The following is a 17,031-nucleotide window of genomic DNA, read 5'->3' as shown; positions in this document are numbered from 1 at the left end:
ATGTTGCTGGCAGCCACAGTCTGACTACACCTGTATTCACCCTCTGTCTGAAACACTCCATTTTAGCACCTGTCTCTTTAAGACCCCCTCCTGAAAAACACCCAGTCCTTGTGATATCACAAATGTACAGTTTTAAAAGGCACAGTTTCTGAATAGGGCTGTGAGTATTTCACTGTGGATTGAGCGTTTTGATACTTTCACAGTATTCATACAGCACCTCCACCTGCTTTATAATAAAAAAACATGGCAATCTCACTTTGTTCAAAATTAAATCTTTAAACCTGATGTTCGGCAATCTATGAACTTGAGCCACGTCTTGATAAAAACAGGAAGAGACTGTACGTACATACATGCACTCGCACAGACACACAACCGTAAAAGCCTATAACAGCCAGTACACAATACACGAATATATATAAAACTACATTTATTAAAATAGTTTATAGAAAAATACAGTACTTTTTACACAAATACATATGCACAAATAACAAATTGTTCTCTGTCTGTGCAGATCTTAAAAAGTTTACACAAATAAACGGCTGTACTACAGTTGTGGAGTATGTGAAGGCAATTCATGTAAAATAAAAGTGGATTGGCTTTACCTTTACAAACAGCGATGTCTGTTCCTGACAGGCTAAAACAACGCAATCTAAAAACTTACATTTCACACACAAGTCACTTATAAAACCAGTGCCATAAAGACAAATGCAACCTGTCATGAAATGAAATGGGACCTCCATGCAGCCAAAAAAAAGCACTGCTTTGTAGATTTAATGTTGTGCTTGCAGCAGCAAATGGGTTCACGACATGAGGATAAGTTGGATGACACCTGGGACGTTTTCAGTACAAGAAGTATAGTTAAGAACAGTAAATACTTCTCTGTGATTGTCTTGACGTTTCCATTTGACATCAAAGTAAATTAAACCATTTAAAAACAGTTTTGCCTAGGTCTGGCATGGAGCTATAAACTGTAAACGTGACAAAGTGCTTTAAAAAGTCTCCCGTTGCTCACAGCCATATGTAATGTTGGAGGATAAAAGTCCTCAGCCCTCTGTGACGTGTTGCTCCCTGAATAGCCATGTCCTCTGCACTCATCTCTTCCTCCAATCACAGCAGAGGAGGTTGGACTTTCCCTCAAAACCTTTGCACTGAAAGATTTTGAAAAGGAATGAATCGAAGAGGGCACAGGATGCTCACATGAGGCAACACTGATCCGTCACAGTCATCAATGCTCCAAAGTCCTCAGTGCACCAGGACTGAACTGTGTGTCATGTCCTCAGTAGTGATAGACTCTGATCTGGTTGTTATCGTCCAGGCCCAGCTGGAGCAGGCCGGTCGTAGTTGAAGGAGCCCGATAGCGAGTGAACAGAGGTCTGGAAGGCAGAGTTAAAGACGACAGGCACAGCACTGTGTTTATAGTTTTAGATAGTAAGTGAGTAATGGTGTGCTTTAGACAACAGATGGCAAAAATTTGTAAGTAAGTAGTAAAAGGTTATCAGACAAGTCTTAAATACATCAATAATAATAATGTTAGTTTAATAATTAAAGCGCGAAAAGACATACTGTATAAAGCTTTCTATGTTCACACACACACACACACACACACACACACACACACACACACACACACACACACACACACACACACACACACACACACACACACACACACACACACACACACACACACACACACACACACACACACACACACACATTGATTCAATTTGTGCTTTTTTTAACCAAATGCCAGGATGTTAGTGCATTTTGTCAGTTTCATGGCTCCATGGTCATGGACTAAATCATAATGGTATAAACATACAGTATATCAGGATGTCAGTCTATAACAAGGATGTGCTCTTTATGTAGATTCAACACAAAACTAACGCGTATATGTGGTGATGATGTGTATGGATGTGTTACAGAAGGATACATGCTGGTGTCTTTCTTGCGCATCTCCAGCCACCTCTTGTTGCCATCGATCAGCCCCTGCAGCCTCTGGCCGTCTACCTCCACTGACTTCTGCATGGACCGCAGGATACGACCATGTTCACTTAGATAAGCACAGCCACACACACACAGACACACGTAGATTTAACACAATGAAAATATGTATATCATCTATAGCATTATTAAGGGTGTATTGCAGGTTACCTAGCAGCAGTGTATGATGAGTATGCGGAGGTTGTCCCTATTGTGCTGGAGGTGATTGGGTCCATAGCTGTTCCTGGAGAACAGAACAACAGTTAAGGACCAAAACAATGACTCCAAATGCCAAAAGTTTTTTTTTACAAAGTCACATATAATAGTGCTTCACTCAGTCTTGAACAAAACCAGGAGTCTGTTGGCATACTGGGGAATATCTGGCTCCATCGGCTGTTGATGAGGTCCTCGGAGGCCCTCAGCCCACTGCTGATGGGGGTACTGAAGAGAGGGGTTGCTGTGGAAGTGCCTTGGGGCTGCCAATTCCAGGACGGCTCTGAAAGCCTCACTGAGGGAGGTGGGGCTGAGGTGCTGGGGCCCAGCGGGTGCATCTGGTGCATGACTGGGGCAGATGTGGAGGTGGCAGCTGGGGTGGAGTGAGCTTGAGACAGAGGCAGAGGGAAGGCTGGATAGGCTGTGGAGCTCGGCCTCTGGGCCAGTGAACCCAACGCACTCAGCACCGTGTTGAGCTGGCCTGAGATCTGCTGCAGGGACTCTGCTAACTCCTGGACTTTGTCTGGGACAGTGGGATGACCTCCTGACGAGGGAGTGGGGGGGAAATGGAGAGAAAGAGAGGAACACACCCTCAGTGTAGCTGGAACAATATAACAGTCTGGGAAAGACTATAGGAAATATCAGCAATAATCAGTAAAAATGTTGGTAAAGCTATGAATATGTGTTACCCGTCCCATCCGGTGGGTCCACGGTGCTGCTGAGGTCAGATTCAGTCACATCAAAGGTCACCTTCCTCTCTCCTGCCAGCCGAGACAGAACCTCAGACAGCGGCTAAATAGGGAGAGTAACAAATCAAGTGTAGTTAATAATAAACTATTATTTGCCTGTATGCATTATCTGATAATCTGTTTTGTATTTAAAAAAGCAGACACAAATAAATAGAAAATGAATAAATACCCATTTTGTGGAGAAATTAGGTTTTAAGTAATTAAGCTTTGTTATACAATGTATTGTTGACAGCTCAGTCATTTAATACACCACTAACATACATTTTATAAATCTTAAAATCACCTCTATCATCCAGAATGACTTTAATACAGATTACCAGCAGCAATAATCCCCATGTAAATGATAGAGCAAGGAAATTAATTACAAAAGAGAGGCAGGAAAAAAAAACTACAGATGTATAATATTTTTCCACAGCATTAATTTTTACCATCAGCTTGACTTCATGAACTCCTTTTGTACTCAAATATAAAATTGCTTATCCAAAGTTGAGTATCACTTATACTGATACTGTCAGATATTTTCTCCTGACCTCTTCAGCTATAGAGCTCTCCAGCTGCTGGAGTTGCTCCTCTTTCCTCCGCAGGAGAGTGTTTCCCCTCTGAACAGCCCGCTGCAGCTCCACCACGTTTCTGGACTCCTGACAGGACGAGGAGAGAGAACCAGCACTTCACACTTGCTTCAAATCAGTCTCCACAGTCATCACACCAATTATTAATCAGCAGGAGGTGGGTCACGCTCCTCCCTACCTGCTGGAGGTTTCTTATCATCTCTTCAGTCACCCCTCCATCCTGGTTGGGGGGCTGGGAGGAGCTGGTCTGGGCCGCCCGCAGAGCTGCCTCTCTCTCCATCAGCCGGTTGCTCTCCCTTTCCAAGAAGAGTTTTGTTTTTTGGATGGATGCGCCATGTGAGGAGATGTACCTTCGGAACCTGGACACATACAGTAGTCAGAATGAGGTTAAATACAAACTTGTGCCCAGCTCCCATGGGCGTCTAAACCATACCTTGTCCCTTTACTGTGTTTTAGTTTAATTTAAATCCAATTTTTGCTAAGTGTTTATGTGTCTGTGTCTGTCTGTGGCCAGATTGGTTCACAGCAGATACAGTCAGGGAACGTTACAGATGGTTAGTTAAGATCAAAATGAAGGCCAAGTTCAACTATGGGTGTTGTCCTAGCAAGAGCGCCGGAAGTAGGGAGGTAGAAAGTAGAGAAGGGGCCAATGCCCAACCACTTGAAATTCCGGCGTAAAATCAACCCAGGGTTTAAGCAAATACACTCATCAAATAAGCCATTGAGACATTTTTTTTGTGTAACAACTAATAAACATAAAATAGTACATCTTTACCCTGTAAATACCAAATGGCCAATATTGTGCTTTTAAAACCCCAAATATATTCTCTGTTGTGTTCTTACTCATCCATGCTGCTTTGGCTGTCAGGTACAGGGGAGAGTGGCAGGTCGTCCAGGTCTTCTACATGTAGCGATGAATCTCTCCTGTCACTGGAGGGCGCTGTCACCTCTGCCTTCTCTGCCTTCTTTTTGTCCCGTTTAGTTCCTGGTCTGGGGGAGGTGCTCGCTCCTTCACCTTGTTCCAGCTCACTGATTGGGAGAAAATACGACCACAATCTCTTTAAAAAACAGGAACACTGGAAAGTTGAATAATGCCATTGGCTGAAACTAAAGTGTGGACGTCCTGTGTAGGAAACTATACCTGACTCTGCGACTGAGACGGTCACACCTCTCCTGTAGGAGCTCCACCTTGCTCTCCAGTCGCTCCTTGTTCTCCTTGGCCCTCCTGCTCTCTTCCCTGGCTTTGTCCCGCTCCTCCCTCAGCCTCTCCTCCTCCTCCTTGGCCTCACTCCTCTCCTCCCTGGCTCTCTGGATGAGTTCTCTGGCTTGTTGTTTGTCCTCTCTCATCCTCTCCAGCTCCTCCGTCAGGTGCTCTCTCTCCTGGATCAGCCGAGGTAAGGACTGGACACACATAGTCGGGGAAAAAGGGGGTTAATAAATGGACGGGTGAGTGAAAAATAATCTTTTGGTAAAGAAGATGTACCACCTCTGTCTGTCTGTCCACTTCCTCCTCTTCCTCCCCAAGCTTCCTCCTCCTCCTCTTCAGATCTGCTGCCTGATAAGAGACAGAACCATTAGTCAATGTGGTTAAGGTTAGTGTTTTAGTGATTCAACAACATACAGTATTGAATAAAAGACCTTAGTCTCCAACATGGCCTCCTTGTTCTTCAGCTCTTTGGCTCTCAGCTCCATCTGATCTGCCAGATCCTCCAGTTCTGACTCCTGATAGAAATGAGAAGTTTATTATTTTTTTTAGAAAAGACTGCTCTTTACTCTCTCTCAATTTGGTGAGCAAAATATGATTTCAGTCCACATAATGGAGATACGTTTTAAATGAAAACCATCCACCAGGTGGTAAGGAGGACACATGAGCCACCGGTTTAAGAACTCGAAATGCATCGTCGTGGCACCACAAGTTAGCACTGAATCGTTAGAAAGTGTGTGCGTCAGTCTGATCTCACCTTGCGCGAGTGTGTCAGCTGAGCCTTTTGTATCTGTGCATTGAGCTGCAAGCGAAGTTTCTCCAGTTGGACGGCATGTGAGGCCTGGAGATGTTCTCTCTCCTCCTGCAGAGTGGAAACCAAGCGCGTCCTCTCAGCAGTCTCCTGGGACACACAAACACAACATTTTAGAAATTGCCATAAAAACAAAACAAAAAAATGGCAAGCAGTGGCTTTATTTATTATAATTTAAAGCCGGAAGTTCCCGGCTGCTGGAACCAAAAATATGGCACACTCATTTAAACATATTCTACTGTTTCCACTAATGCAAGTACAGGAGGAGGGCGTGCACAAGTGAAACACTATCTAACCTCATCCAGGTATTTTTCTCTGATGATGTTTATCTCTCTCCTATGGTCCTCCCTTAGCTGCTCCAGCTTCCTCTCATGGTCACGCTGCACTTCCTCCCGCACTTCCTGAAGAACATCAGTCAGCTAGACAGTGACAGTAAAGGTCAGTTTAACTTTAAGAAGTTATATTCCATTGAAAATGTATTTTTCACAGAATATATGTGTATGTGTATGCGTGTGTGTGTGTGTGTGTCCTCTAACCTCTCGGTGGTACTGTGTCAGATGCTGTTCAGGACGTGGACTCATGAGCTCCCTCCTCCTCTCTGTGATTTTGACCTTTATACAGACAAAAAAAGAGCAAACACAGAGACAGAAACACATATGGATAGATCGTTAATCTGGGTCCCTCAAGTCCAATGCCACCATGCCACTCGACAGCACCATCATAACAAGTTCTCGCTCTTGCTGTTTGCCAACAACAACTTTATTGACAAGGGTGACAGGAGTCACTAAAACTTGTGCAACACAACACGCTGAGACCTGCAAAATTGGCTTCAGGATATGTTTTTTTACATATGAAAACTGGTATCTGGGTAAATATGCCACCCTGCTAATATTGTGTGGGTCAAGAAGTCGACAAGTATGTTGTTTTTCACTCCATATTATTGTTTTTGCTCCAGATAACATAATAACAGACACTAAACTTTGATTTTCAAACAGATGTTTGTCAAGCTATTTGTTTAAATTTGTTGTTCCCAGTACTTGAGCCTTCAGGCGAGACTGAGCTTTCTAATCAGAGACACGTATGACCAGCCAATCTGGCACAAAAGTTTGGCTCTGAAGAACATTGTTGCCTGTGCTGAACAGCTCAGGGAAATCTGCTGCAAGACCGCCTCGGCCCAGGGTCGTCACAGGTGGCAGCACGACCAGGAGCTAAGGAAGTTGGCAGAACTCCCTGAGAGCATGAGAGCCTTGGCAAAACAAGAAGCCTCAACGTCACCAGAAGCAGCTTGACCAGTTTGCTACAGCTGGACAATCTGTGCAGAACAGCCCCACACAGCACAGAACATAGGTCTTGGCCCCTGGTCAATAAGAGCAGACCTGGACAAGCAGATAAGGTGTCCCATAAACAGGGAAGCCTATGAAAGTCACGGTATGCTCAGCCGAATGCCAAGAAACAGGCTGGAGAACAACAACTTACCCAGTTGAAGTTGGCTGCCACGGCTTTGTGAGCCTCAACCTCGAACCAGGTGCTTCCTGAGGGACATCGGTTTCACATCAACAAAAATCAAGAAACCTCTCTGAAGAAGCAGTAAAAGGAAACTTTTGGCTTTGGCTAAGGAAAAGAGATAAAAGCTGCAGTAAGGAGAAGCTATGTAGTGGAACGACCTGAAATCTAATTTCAGCTGAAGGGAGCAGCACGGAGACGTCATTGACTGTTGCCCCCCGCGTCTTGAGATGTTCCGGTGATAAAAGGGAGGAAACATGGCTCCCAGCTGAAGACCCTGCAGCAGGTACCAAGGCAACGGTGAGGTGTGACGGGTATGCGACATGCCGTAAAATTTGATTTTAGCTTCAGTTTGTGTAGAATGCGTTTTTATTATAAAGCAGGTTGAGATGCTAGATAAATACTGTGAAAGTATCAAACAACTCTTCCACAGAGAAATACACAGAGCCTGTATTAAGAGACTGTGTCTTTAAACAAGCCGTCAGGACTTCTGTATCGTTATGATGTCACAACTATACTATATACAGCTAGAGTGCGGTACAGTGCTGCTACAGCTGATCCCTGGCTGCACTAACGGTGCAGAGACACCAAGAGCAGATGCGGAAGACCGGAAACGCTAACCAACAGATCAGACTGGACTTTTTCAGGAGGGGGTCTTAAAGAGGCAGGCGCTAAAATAGAGTGTTTCAGACACAGGGTGAATACAGGTATATTCAGACTAATAGAAAAATACTGTGTCTCTTTAAACATTAAAGCAAGTAAACATGTTGTGCTGACATTTTAATGATTGAATCATACTGAAATCAAAATCGGACCCAAGCAGGTCAGCATCATCCTCAGTCACCTCGTGTTTCAGAGAGTTCAGTTTCTCCTCCCTCTCTCCCTGGAGTCTCCTCTTCTCCTCTTGCAGCTCCTCTTCCAACTCGGCCTTCAGACGTTCAGTGTCCTCCCTCTTTTGGGCCTCCAGCCTGTCTCGCTCAGCTACTCGCTCTTCCTCTAGAGCGATGCGTAACTCCTTCAGCGTAACCTCGCTCTCCTCCCTGAGCGCAGGACACACACACAGGACGCGCAGATTTAGCCTCACTTTTGTTTTATGCACATTTGTTACGTGTAAATGTATGTTTTCTGACCTGAGTTGGTGTTGCTTCCTCTCCCTCTCCTCCTGGGCCGTCTCTTTGAGCATTACCATCATCCTATCAGACTCTTCATTCAGCCTGGCCTCCTCATCTCGCCTCTTAGACAGGAGACGCTGCCGCAGATCCCTGGGGAAACGTGCATACACATGCATTTATGATTCAAGAAAATGCTTTTCTAAAAGCATGTTTTAGTAGAGGCAGTAAAAGGTGTTATACTCTCCATGCCTACCTCAGTCTTTCCTCGCTCTCCTGCTTCAGCTTCCTCTCCTCCTCTTCCTCTTCTCTCCTCAGCTCCTCCTGGAGTAGAAACATTCTCTTCTCCCTCTCTTTCATCGAATGCTCCCTCTCCTCCTCCTCGTCCACATCTCGATCAGCCTTCCTACTCTCCTTCTCCTCCTTCCTCTCTCTCAGACTCATTTCCTCTCTCTCTGCCCTCTTCCTCTCCTCCTCCTTTTTCTCTCTCTCTTTCTTCTCTCTTTCATCTTTCCGGATTCTGCAGCTGAGCTCTTCTTCCATTGGGCTCTCTTGGTTTCGGAAGAGGGATTCAGCATCTTTGAGTTTGGTTTTGGTGGTGCGGACCAGTCGACCTCTGGAGGTCTCAGGCCTTTGGAGCCCGAGAGACGTGCCGAGGCTTTCAGTTTTTAGACGAACCCCGACACCTTGATCTGAGTGTGATGGGCTTGAGAGGGAGGGCGAAGGGCTGGACTGGTGGAGGATGAGTCGGTCAACTTTCGGAGCTGGAGGGTTGTCTTTGCCAGGATCCTGCAAATGCCTGAAGAGAGAGAAAGGTGTTATACTAAAGCAAATGTTAAATGCAAAGTTATTTTTTATTAATGAACAAGTTTTGATATTTCCTAAATGTTCTTGACCTCATTTTGACACAGTAGCTGCATGTTTCATCAATATCTATAATATAATGTAATAGTTGGGACCTTTACAAATAAATGTTTGATACCTTTTACAAAAACAGCTGAAATCATTGTGAGAATAAAAACTGCTGAATTTAGGTATGATGAAAAAAAAAAAATTAAAAAAGGCTCTAAACTTAACTTCCAATTCCTTGTGAGACACTTTTCATGAGCTGATAAAGACACACTTCTTCAAGGGATGATACAACCTAGTCTTCCACAGCAGCTGTTTTCCATGAAACAAAACAACAAGATACCTCTCTGCAGCATCTGCCTTCTTTGTCTTAGCCCCTGCTCCATTCTCCTCTTCCGCTTTTGTTTCTTCTCTGTTGTCTCTCTCCAGTGGACTGTCAGTTTGGGACAGGTCGTTTATGTCCAGACCCTTATCCGACAGCTTTAGGATACAAAAACCGGAACGATTACAAAAACAGGTTGACAATAAACAGTTGAACGGACAAATGATCGAATGGTTATGAATGGTGGTGAATGGGAGTACCTTGACATCTACGGAGGATGAAGCTTCAATGTTCTCACTGGCTTCAGACTCCTGCAGTAACACACACAAACGTGCTCAACGGTGAACGCACGCAAACAAAATCGCACAAACTAAAAATTGAAAGCGTGCTGCGTTTTCAAAGGAGACACAGAAACACACACAGAACAAGTCAAAAGCAGAGCGTACATGCAAACACGAAACAAGGCCGGCGAGCTGGCAGGCATGCTGTCAAATCGCAGTAAAGCTATCTGTAATCGAAGCAAGCAGACAAAAATTGGGGGAGGTCGATGGCAGGAGATGAGAGTCGTGTGTGGTCAAATAGCTCAAACTCAACCGCCAATCTAAAAGAGGAAAGACTACCAAAAGCCTGTACCCTCAAGGGGAAAAAGGGATCAGAACTTTCCAATCCAGTCCTCAGGGGCTCAAATGGATCGCCCTTTCACCAAATGATGTTCCAACGTGTGAGCGATGACATTCAGGCTGGGAGCCCCTAAGGTAGTGGAGTTGGATAGTGGGAGCGACATGCACCTGTTTGCAGCGATCAGGCAGGATCAGGGTTGGGGGTCAGGTAGTGAAATGGGGGGCAGGTGAGCACGCACAGAGCCAACACCGAACCCTACCTCTGCAGAAAGGGGGGATTTATTTGTGACATTCTTCATCCTGCCAGCAAGAGGTTCTCTCTTTTGGTCAAGCGTTTTAAGGTCACTCGGCATCATCTCCTTGCTTAGCTCGGCTGGTTGGACCTGAGCTGTTCCAGACTCAAAAACCTCGATGGCTTCCTCCTCACTCTCCGATTCAGTTTGGGGCTTTTGGGCATCTGATGTGTCATCTACCTCTAGTCCCTCCCCCTCTGTTTCTCCTCCTGCGCTCTGTACGCAGCTCTTTAACAGCTCCTCATCACTGTCTGTCAGTTTCCTCTGGCTCAGGGAGCATCTGTCCAAAGCCTCCTCGTTCTCATCCTCTTCCTCTCTTTCGCTATATGTCTCCAGCTCCTCTTCCTCGCACTCGTACTGCCCTTCTTCATCATCTACGCTTCCCTCAAGCTCATCCCTCTCTATGTCATTTTTGTCCCCCTCCTCACTTCCTCCACCTTGATCACCTTTAAAGCATTTCTCTACAACTTCATCGCTATCTTCCTCAAGTTTGTATTTTTCTTCTTCCGCTTGCCCCTCTTCCTTCGCCTCTTCTTTCTCCTCTGTTAAACCCTGTACTGCATCGTCACTCTCTGCATTCTCTTCTCTGTCTTTGGTCTCATCCTGCTGGTTTTCAAAGCAACTTTCCTCATCGCTCTTATTCTCCTCTCTTTCACTGCTCTCTTCACTGTGTTTCATGTTTTCTGCCACTCCACCATCCCCTTCATCTTCATCACCACCTTCACAGCATTCGTCCTCTACCTCGCTCTCTACCTCATCTTTGTCTTTCTTGCTTCCTATAGAACTTTTAGGTCCACCCTGTTCGTCCTTCATCTCATCCCCCCCTTCATTGCTATTTCTCTCATTTGCCTCCTCGTCCTGTGCCTCTCCATCCTTCAGCTCATTTCCTATTTCTTCTTTCTCCTCCCTCCCTTCCTCCTCTGCTTCGCTTCCTCCTTTATCCTCTCCTTTCTCTCCCTGAGCATCGTCTCCCTCCTCCTCCTCCTCCACCGACTCATGCAAGTCCTCTGCTACCTCCGATTCAGCAGAGTGTTCAGGCTGGGAACCCTGCTTACTGACATGGTTTCTGTTGCCCGCCAGTGAGGGCAGGTGGAGGTGGCGGCCCCTCAGAGAGTCCTTGATGGAGGGGAATGGGAAGAACAGTCCATCCATCCCAGACAGAGGCATAAATGAAGGCGTGCAGAGACACAAGGGAGAGAAAAAAGGACGGAGAAGGACAGGTGAGGGAAGGAAGCAGACAAAAAGATTGTGACCCCCGTTGAAAGGGGGGGGGGGGGGGGTCCTGAAGGGACTGCATGCAAAACTGACGGATCGTGCATTTTGCATGAACAAAATTATTCATGTTAGACAACCAACGCAGAGAAAAAATTAGGTAAACACACAATTAAAAACATGCATAGAAAAAACTATACACATTTTCTGTCTCACACATTTAAACACAGGCACGCAGACAGGAGCAGGTTTGCTTGATAAATGTAATTTCACCGGTTCAGCGATTCTCCTCAAAAGTGATAATGTGTGAGAGAAATCACTGTGTCCATAAACATTGGTTCTGCTTAATCATTGGAACATTGTGTAACTTTCAAACAAAGAAATAAATGTATTACCAACTTTCATTAGCGGGTAATGTAAGAAATGTGCAGGATTCATAAATTAGGATTGACTTTTCTCAGAATCTAATGGCAGTGGTGGGGAGTTGAACTGGTCAAGCCCATAAACTACATATAAAGATGGACGACGCATGTCCACTTCCTCCCACTGCACAAAAGTTAAGCCAAAACATCCCTGATACGGGCACTGCCATCCTACGCTGGTGGTGTCATCTGGAGCCTGTGCAATAGTGATCTGGGCAGAAGCCACAATATCAAGTCATGGGTCGAACTAAAAAATGAACAACTGAACATACACCAGCATGATAAGAAGTATTTAAAATGGCATACACCATATTTTTGTTTGGCCAATTTCCCATCCACTAACATGGAGGGTTTATGACAGCAACCAGGGGTGAATCGGGATGTTTTGGCTTCACTGTTGGCGAGCTGTCATGTCATCCATCCATCCTTTATATACAGTCTTGAGGGTATCCCAGAATTAGAGGGAAATTATAGTATTCATTGTTCTGGTGGTATTAACACATGCTCCTGTTATATAGTTTCAGACAGCAAAGCAGTAACAGTGACAGTAGGACGAGAGCAGGACAAAGAGGAAGACACTATGGTAGTGATACACAGGGAATGTGTAGAAAAAGCAGCCTCCTTATCATTCATTGATGAAAAAAGTACTAGAAATGCAATATGAAGTTATCAGTGTCTGCATTTTTACCAGGTGACAAGGTACTTTTCTTCACAAAATGCCCTTCTTGTACAAATTAACTGGTTCAAAGATACAGTAGAGCAACAATGGTAACCTCAATAGTTCAAGTTTTTATGTTATAAAAATGTTATGGTCATTCAAAGAACATGGTACACAGGTGTGACAAACATACATAGTGCACAGAAATGGCAGAGAAAGGAAGAAAGACGAGAACAAAGCTGGGAACCTGTGTGTGTGTGTTTTGTGTGTGTTTTACCTGTTGGGACGGTGGTTCAGGACTGTGGTCTCCTGATGACAAGTCCTGCAACTCCGGCTCTGTCCTCTCCTCAGCTGGAGCTCCACCACTGACTTCACTGTCCTACACATACACACACACAGACACACACAGACACACAGACACACAGACACACACACACACACACACACACACACACACACACACACACACACACACACACACACACACACACACACACACACACACACACACACACACACACACACACACACACACACACACACACACACACACAAAACTTACTGCAGGAACGTATAAACCAAGACGATGTCAAATAGAAACAGTGCTGTCAAAAGTAATAGCTCCTGTCTACCTCATACTGTAGGCCTCCTCCAAGCGCATCCAGGTCCAGATGAAGGTTCTTCAATAATCGGTCTGAACCACGAGGACTTGGCTGAAAAAGGGACAACGTCTTGGTTTGATCGGGACATAAAGTATAATACATTTCAGAGCCATAGGCAGCTAAACCAGCTACTCTCATCATCTCACACTTTGTCTTCAGGTTGTACTGTACCTCGTTTTCAGAGATTTTCTCGTCGTCATCATCATCCTCATCAAAGCCAGGCAGAGTGAGAGACACCCTCTCCTCCTGCCTGCTGCCCAAAACACTAGATGCTCCACTGCCCCGAGGGCCCTGAAAGAGAAACAAATTAAATATAGTATACTGTATAGTGTCATGATTTAGGAGAGGGTAAAAATTGATTATCATAGGTCCTTCATATAGCACTGGGATCTTACCCCAAGGGATGTCTTTAGGGGCTCCAGTCCCCCAGAGCTGCCGAGGGACCGCCGGAGAGCAGGCGCAGAACCAGACAGTGGACCTGGGCCAAGGGCGTCCAGGCCTCTCAGAGGAGCCAGGCTGCCCAGCGGAGACGGTAGGGGTCCCAGGGCTGAACTCAGTGCCTGTAGGAAAAAAAAGACACAATGAGAAGTAAGTACTCTGACAATAGAAACATCTAAATAAATAAAGCCACAAGAAGCCAGGTTCAAACCATGTCTTCTGACAAAATCAAAGCCGCAAGCAGCAATGAGCAGGTTTCAGGCTTCACAAAGTGTGTTCAGCTGGTTTAATTCTGTCAAAGAAAGGGTGGCGACCGATCACAAACCAGTTTCAACATTGCAATGGAGGCCTTCATTCAACAAATTTCATCCTGTTGTATGGGATATCAACGCACTTACGGTCAATTTCCTGCTAAGCTCTGCCCTTTGCAACACTTCAATAATTAATTACATTTAGAATCCATGTTATTGTTGACCAGGAATGTCAAGACCATGTCATATAATGATTTAATAATATGTATGATATTGTTTTGTTTAGCATCATTACAGAAACATTTGCAATATTAATCCAGTCTTGGAAAATGTCGACTGGTGTCTTTGTCATCATTTTGCTTTCAGCCTACTTTCTCTTATAAATAGCCAACCGGAGGTGTCATTTTGATGTCTCCAAGCAACAAGTAATTGTTAATATGGCTATGAGGTCAGTTTCAATTAAGACTCAGTATTGACAAAATACACACATTTAAATACAGTAGCGAGGTAAGCATTTCTCACACAAAAAAACAAGATTAAAACTGTGGAAAAATATAACAAGCACTCACTCCAGGAGTCTTAAGTGGTTCCTTCTTTTTTTTCTCCTTCTTCTCTTTCTTTTCTTTCTTCTTCTTCTTGTCCTTCTTGGCCCCTGTGCTTCCTGCGGTGGCGGTGACCTGGGCACGCTCACGCTCCTGGACCACCAGGCGGCGGTAGTGCTCGTCGCAGGGGTGATCCCAGGTGGACTGTCCCGAAGAGAAGTTGAAGTAGTAGATGTCCCCCGTCACATCCTGGCTGTGGGGGGAGGAGGGGGAGAGGAGGGGGGTCACTTCGGCACCTCCGAAAAGGCCCCAGGAAAGGGAAGAAGAGATGACGGGTGGATGGGTAGGTAGGTGAACGGAGATGTCACCAGCGAGTTGTGTTGTTAACCGTAACTGAACACTACGACCAAATGAATTATTATAATTATAATTTATATAACCCTATCTCAGAGATGTGTTGGGCCATGAATGATTAAAGCATCTAAATGAGCTTCATAGTGATTACTGTGTATTTTAGTTGAGATATTAATAATAAATGAATATACCATATAAAGTAAATTCCATCAGTAGTTCCATTCCCTCAAAGCATCACATTGAAGCCAAAATATATACAAAACCTATATCCCACAAATGAATACTTTACACTAGCACATACAGAGCAGAAACGGTGGAGCAATAGCCCCAATAGTGGCTTAAATTTGAGCATTTGTTTAAATGCTGTTTGTTGCTTTACCAATCCAACACAGACACTTCAAACTATATCTTAAAATGATTTAATCTGGTATCTACGTGATTTCGCTCTTATTATTAGGGTGAGAGGCATAATTTAGACAGTTTCACTGCAGCTGACATGATGTTGGCGAAAGAGAAGGTTGCTAAGCATCTCCACTTTCAGGTGTCAAGAACAGACCTTCGCCCTTGATTAGTTAAAGTGTCAAAAAAACAATGAATCGAACTTGCTGCTGCTTGGACAGCTGTTATCTCTGGTGCCTAACTAACGATCATCACTACTGCTCACAACAACTTTCAACTCTAAGACTCACAGCCTCCTCACCAAGTATGACTTCATAATACATCCAGACAGTGCTACTGAAGCGCAGCAAATATTCTCCAGATTAAAATGATCTCTACATAAGGTTGTTTTTTGTGAGTGGCCATGTTGCCTGCCCCAGCCTCTCTCCCCTTCCTTACCAAGGTTTCCACTCGGCAGGCAGAGGGGCAACGATGCCTTCCCTGGCCAGCCACAGGAGTTCCGGCTCACTGTCGGGATCAATGCCAATCTCTCTTGCGTACTCTTGGATCTCTGATGACAGAAAGTGAAAAAGACCCAAATGACACAAAATGAATGCAATAGTAGTATGCAGCATCTAGTAGGTTTAACAGGTTATCACAGCAAAGAGAAAACTAAATATATGTATTATACAGATATAAAAGAAAATCTAAAAGTTTAGGATGGGATTGAAGAGGAAGGAAAAATCACATTACACACACATAGGCCTGAAAAACACATTTGTATGCAGCACTTAAAACCATTGAATGAAGAGATGTCAAAGTGAGGGTGCAGCCGTATGATGAAGCACCCTGAGCGGTTGGAGGTTCTGTGCCTCGCTCAAGGGCACACCGGCACTGACCAGGAGGGAAAGTCAAATATCTCCAGCTACCAGTCCACACTAACTGGTCCGTACAGGGATTTGAACCGACGACCCTCCAGTTACCAAGTCAAGTCCCCACGGACTGTCACCCCTATATATTAAACTCTATAAATTAATATTGAATAAAATAGTGTACATAAAACTAAATTGGCACTGCAGTGCTGCTGTCAGGAAGGATCCTCCATTATTTATCATGAATAAGCAACATATCAAAACCAATCGAGCTGAGAATTTCACACCTGCCAGCTATGAGGTTCTAGCAAATATTATCTCTGGTATTGATAATCTATAGGCCCAGTGAGTCAATCATACACAGGTTATTACCCTCACCACTGTGTACCTTGTTCAGAGGGTATATAGCCCTCATCATAGTCCTCTTCAAGGATCAGCTGGTCTCCTATGAGAGCAGCTGCAGTCATGGTTACTGCAGAGAAATGCAAAACAGAATGAATGGCGTTAGAGAGGGAAATATACTGTATCTGATGCAGTGGCAGCTTTAGCTCTTTATGCTTTTCTTTCAGATATTTATTTTACCTTGCTATTATGCTCAGCTAATAAGATGAACTACTTAAATCTAGCTAGAGTATTGTAGAAGCGAGGGTGATGTATGAAGCTAAAATGCCTGTGATGAACAGTAAAGTCACATTAACATATCCATAAACAAAAATATCGACGTGAAATCATTTTAAGAACATTAATGCGGGGCGAACAGCTAGGAAGGGGAATGCGCTAAGCTAATTAAGCTAGCATCTCAGCTAAGTAGTTTGGAAAATAGCTTATTCGCGATAAGTGATTTACCTTCCACACTTTTAATCGTTTTCTCATTAGTCCCTGTGGCAATGCCGATTAGTCGTCAGTTGTTTGACCCGGACATTGTGTACGCAGAGGGGGAGAAAGATGCAAAAGTTACAGGACTGACAACATCTCCAAGGACGCTTTGCCGTTTCCTGTTGACGATGGAAACGTGGC

At 44.5% G+C, this 17,031-nt stretch overlaps 1 protein-coding gene across 2 annotated transcripts; it reads right to left on the bottom strand.

Moving 5' to 3' along the window:
* Window positions 1-410: 410 nt before the first annotated feature.
* cep164 (centrosomal protein 164) lies at window positions 411-16,999 on the bottom strand. 2 transcript variants are annotated; one of them, XM_083914088.1, is made up of 27 exons: window positions 16,861-16,999; window positions 16,403-16,486; window positions 15,602-15,713; window positions 14,438-14,663; window positions 13,575-13,739; window positions 13,351-13,470; window positions 13,150-13,230; window positions 12,795-12,896; window positions 9,573-9,623; window positions 9,334-9,470; window positions 8,398-8,940; window positions 8,163-8,294; window positions 7,877-8,072; window positions 6,066-6,140; window positions 5,826-5,948; window positions 5,476-5,619; window positions 5,153-5,236; window positions 5,001-5,069; window positions 4,656-4,915; window positions 4,358-4,543; window positions 3,693-3,873; window positions 3,476-3,583; window positions 2,886-2,988; window positions 2,354-2,740; window positions 2,155-2,227; window positions 1,934-2,053; window positions 411-1,373 (listed from the first exon to the last, which is right to left on the bottom strand). In XM_083914088.1, the coding sequence occupies exons 2-27, from the start codon at window positions 16,479-16,481 to the stop codon at window positions 1,277-1,279; spliced, it is 3,954 nt and encodes a 1,317-aa protein (XP_083770214.1). In that variant the 5' UTR covers window positions 16,482-16,486; window positions 16,861-16,999; the 3' UTR covers window positions 411-1,276. The 2 variants fall into 2 exon arrangements, with proteins under 2 accessions (XP_083770214.1, XP_083770215.1); XM_083914089.1 differs by lacking the exons at window positions 13,575-13,739; window positions 14,438-14,663; window positions 15,602-15,713; window positions 16,403-16,486; window positions 16,861-16,999 and having other exon boundaries at window positions 12,795-12,891; window positions 13,351-13,459.
* Window positions 17,000-17,031: the final 32 nt, after the last annotated feature.

This window comes from Echiichthys vipera (genome assembly GCF_963691815.1).
Source record: "Echiichthys vipera genome assembly, chromosome: 5".
NCBI classification, from domain to species: domain Eukaryota; kingdom Metazoa; phylum Chordata; class Actinopteri; order Perciformes; family Trachinidae; genus Echiichthys; species Echiichthys vipera.
The sequence above is the reverse complement of the archived record's forward strand: the minus strand, read 5'-3'. Positions and strand labels throughout refer to the sequence as shown.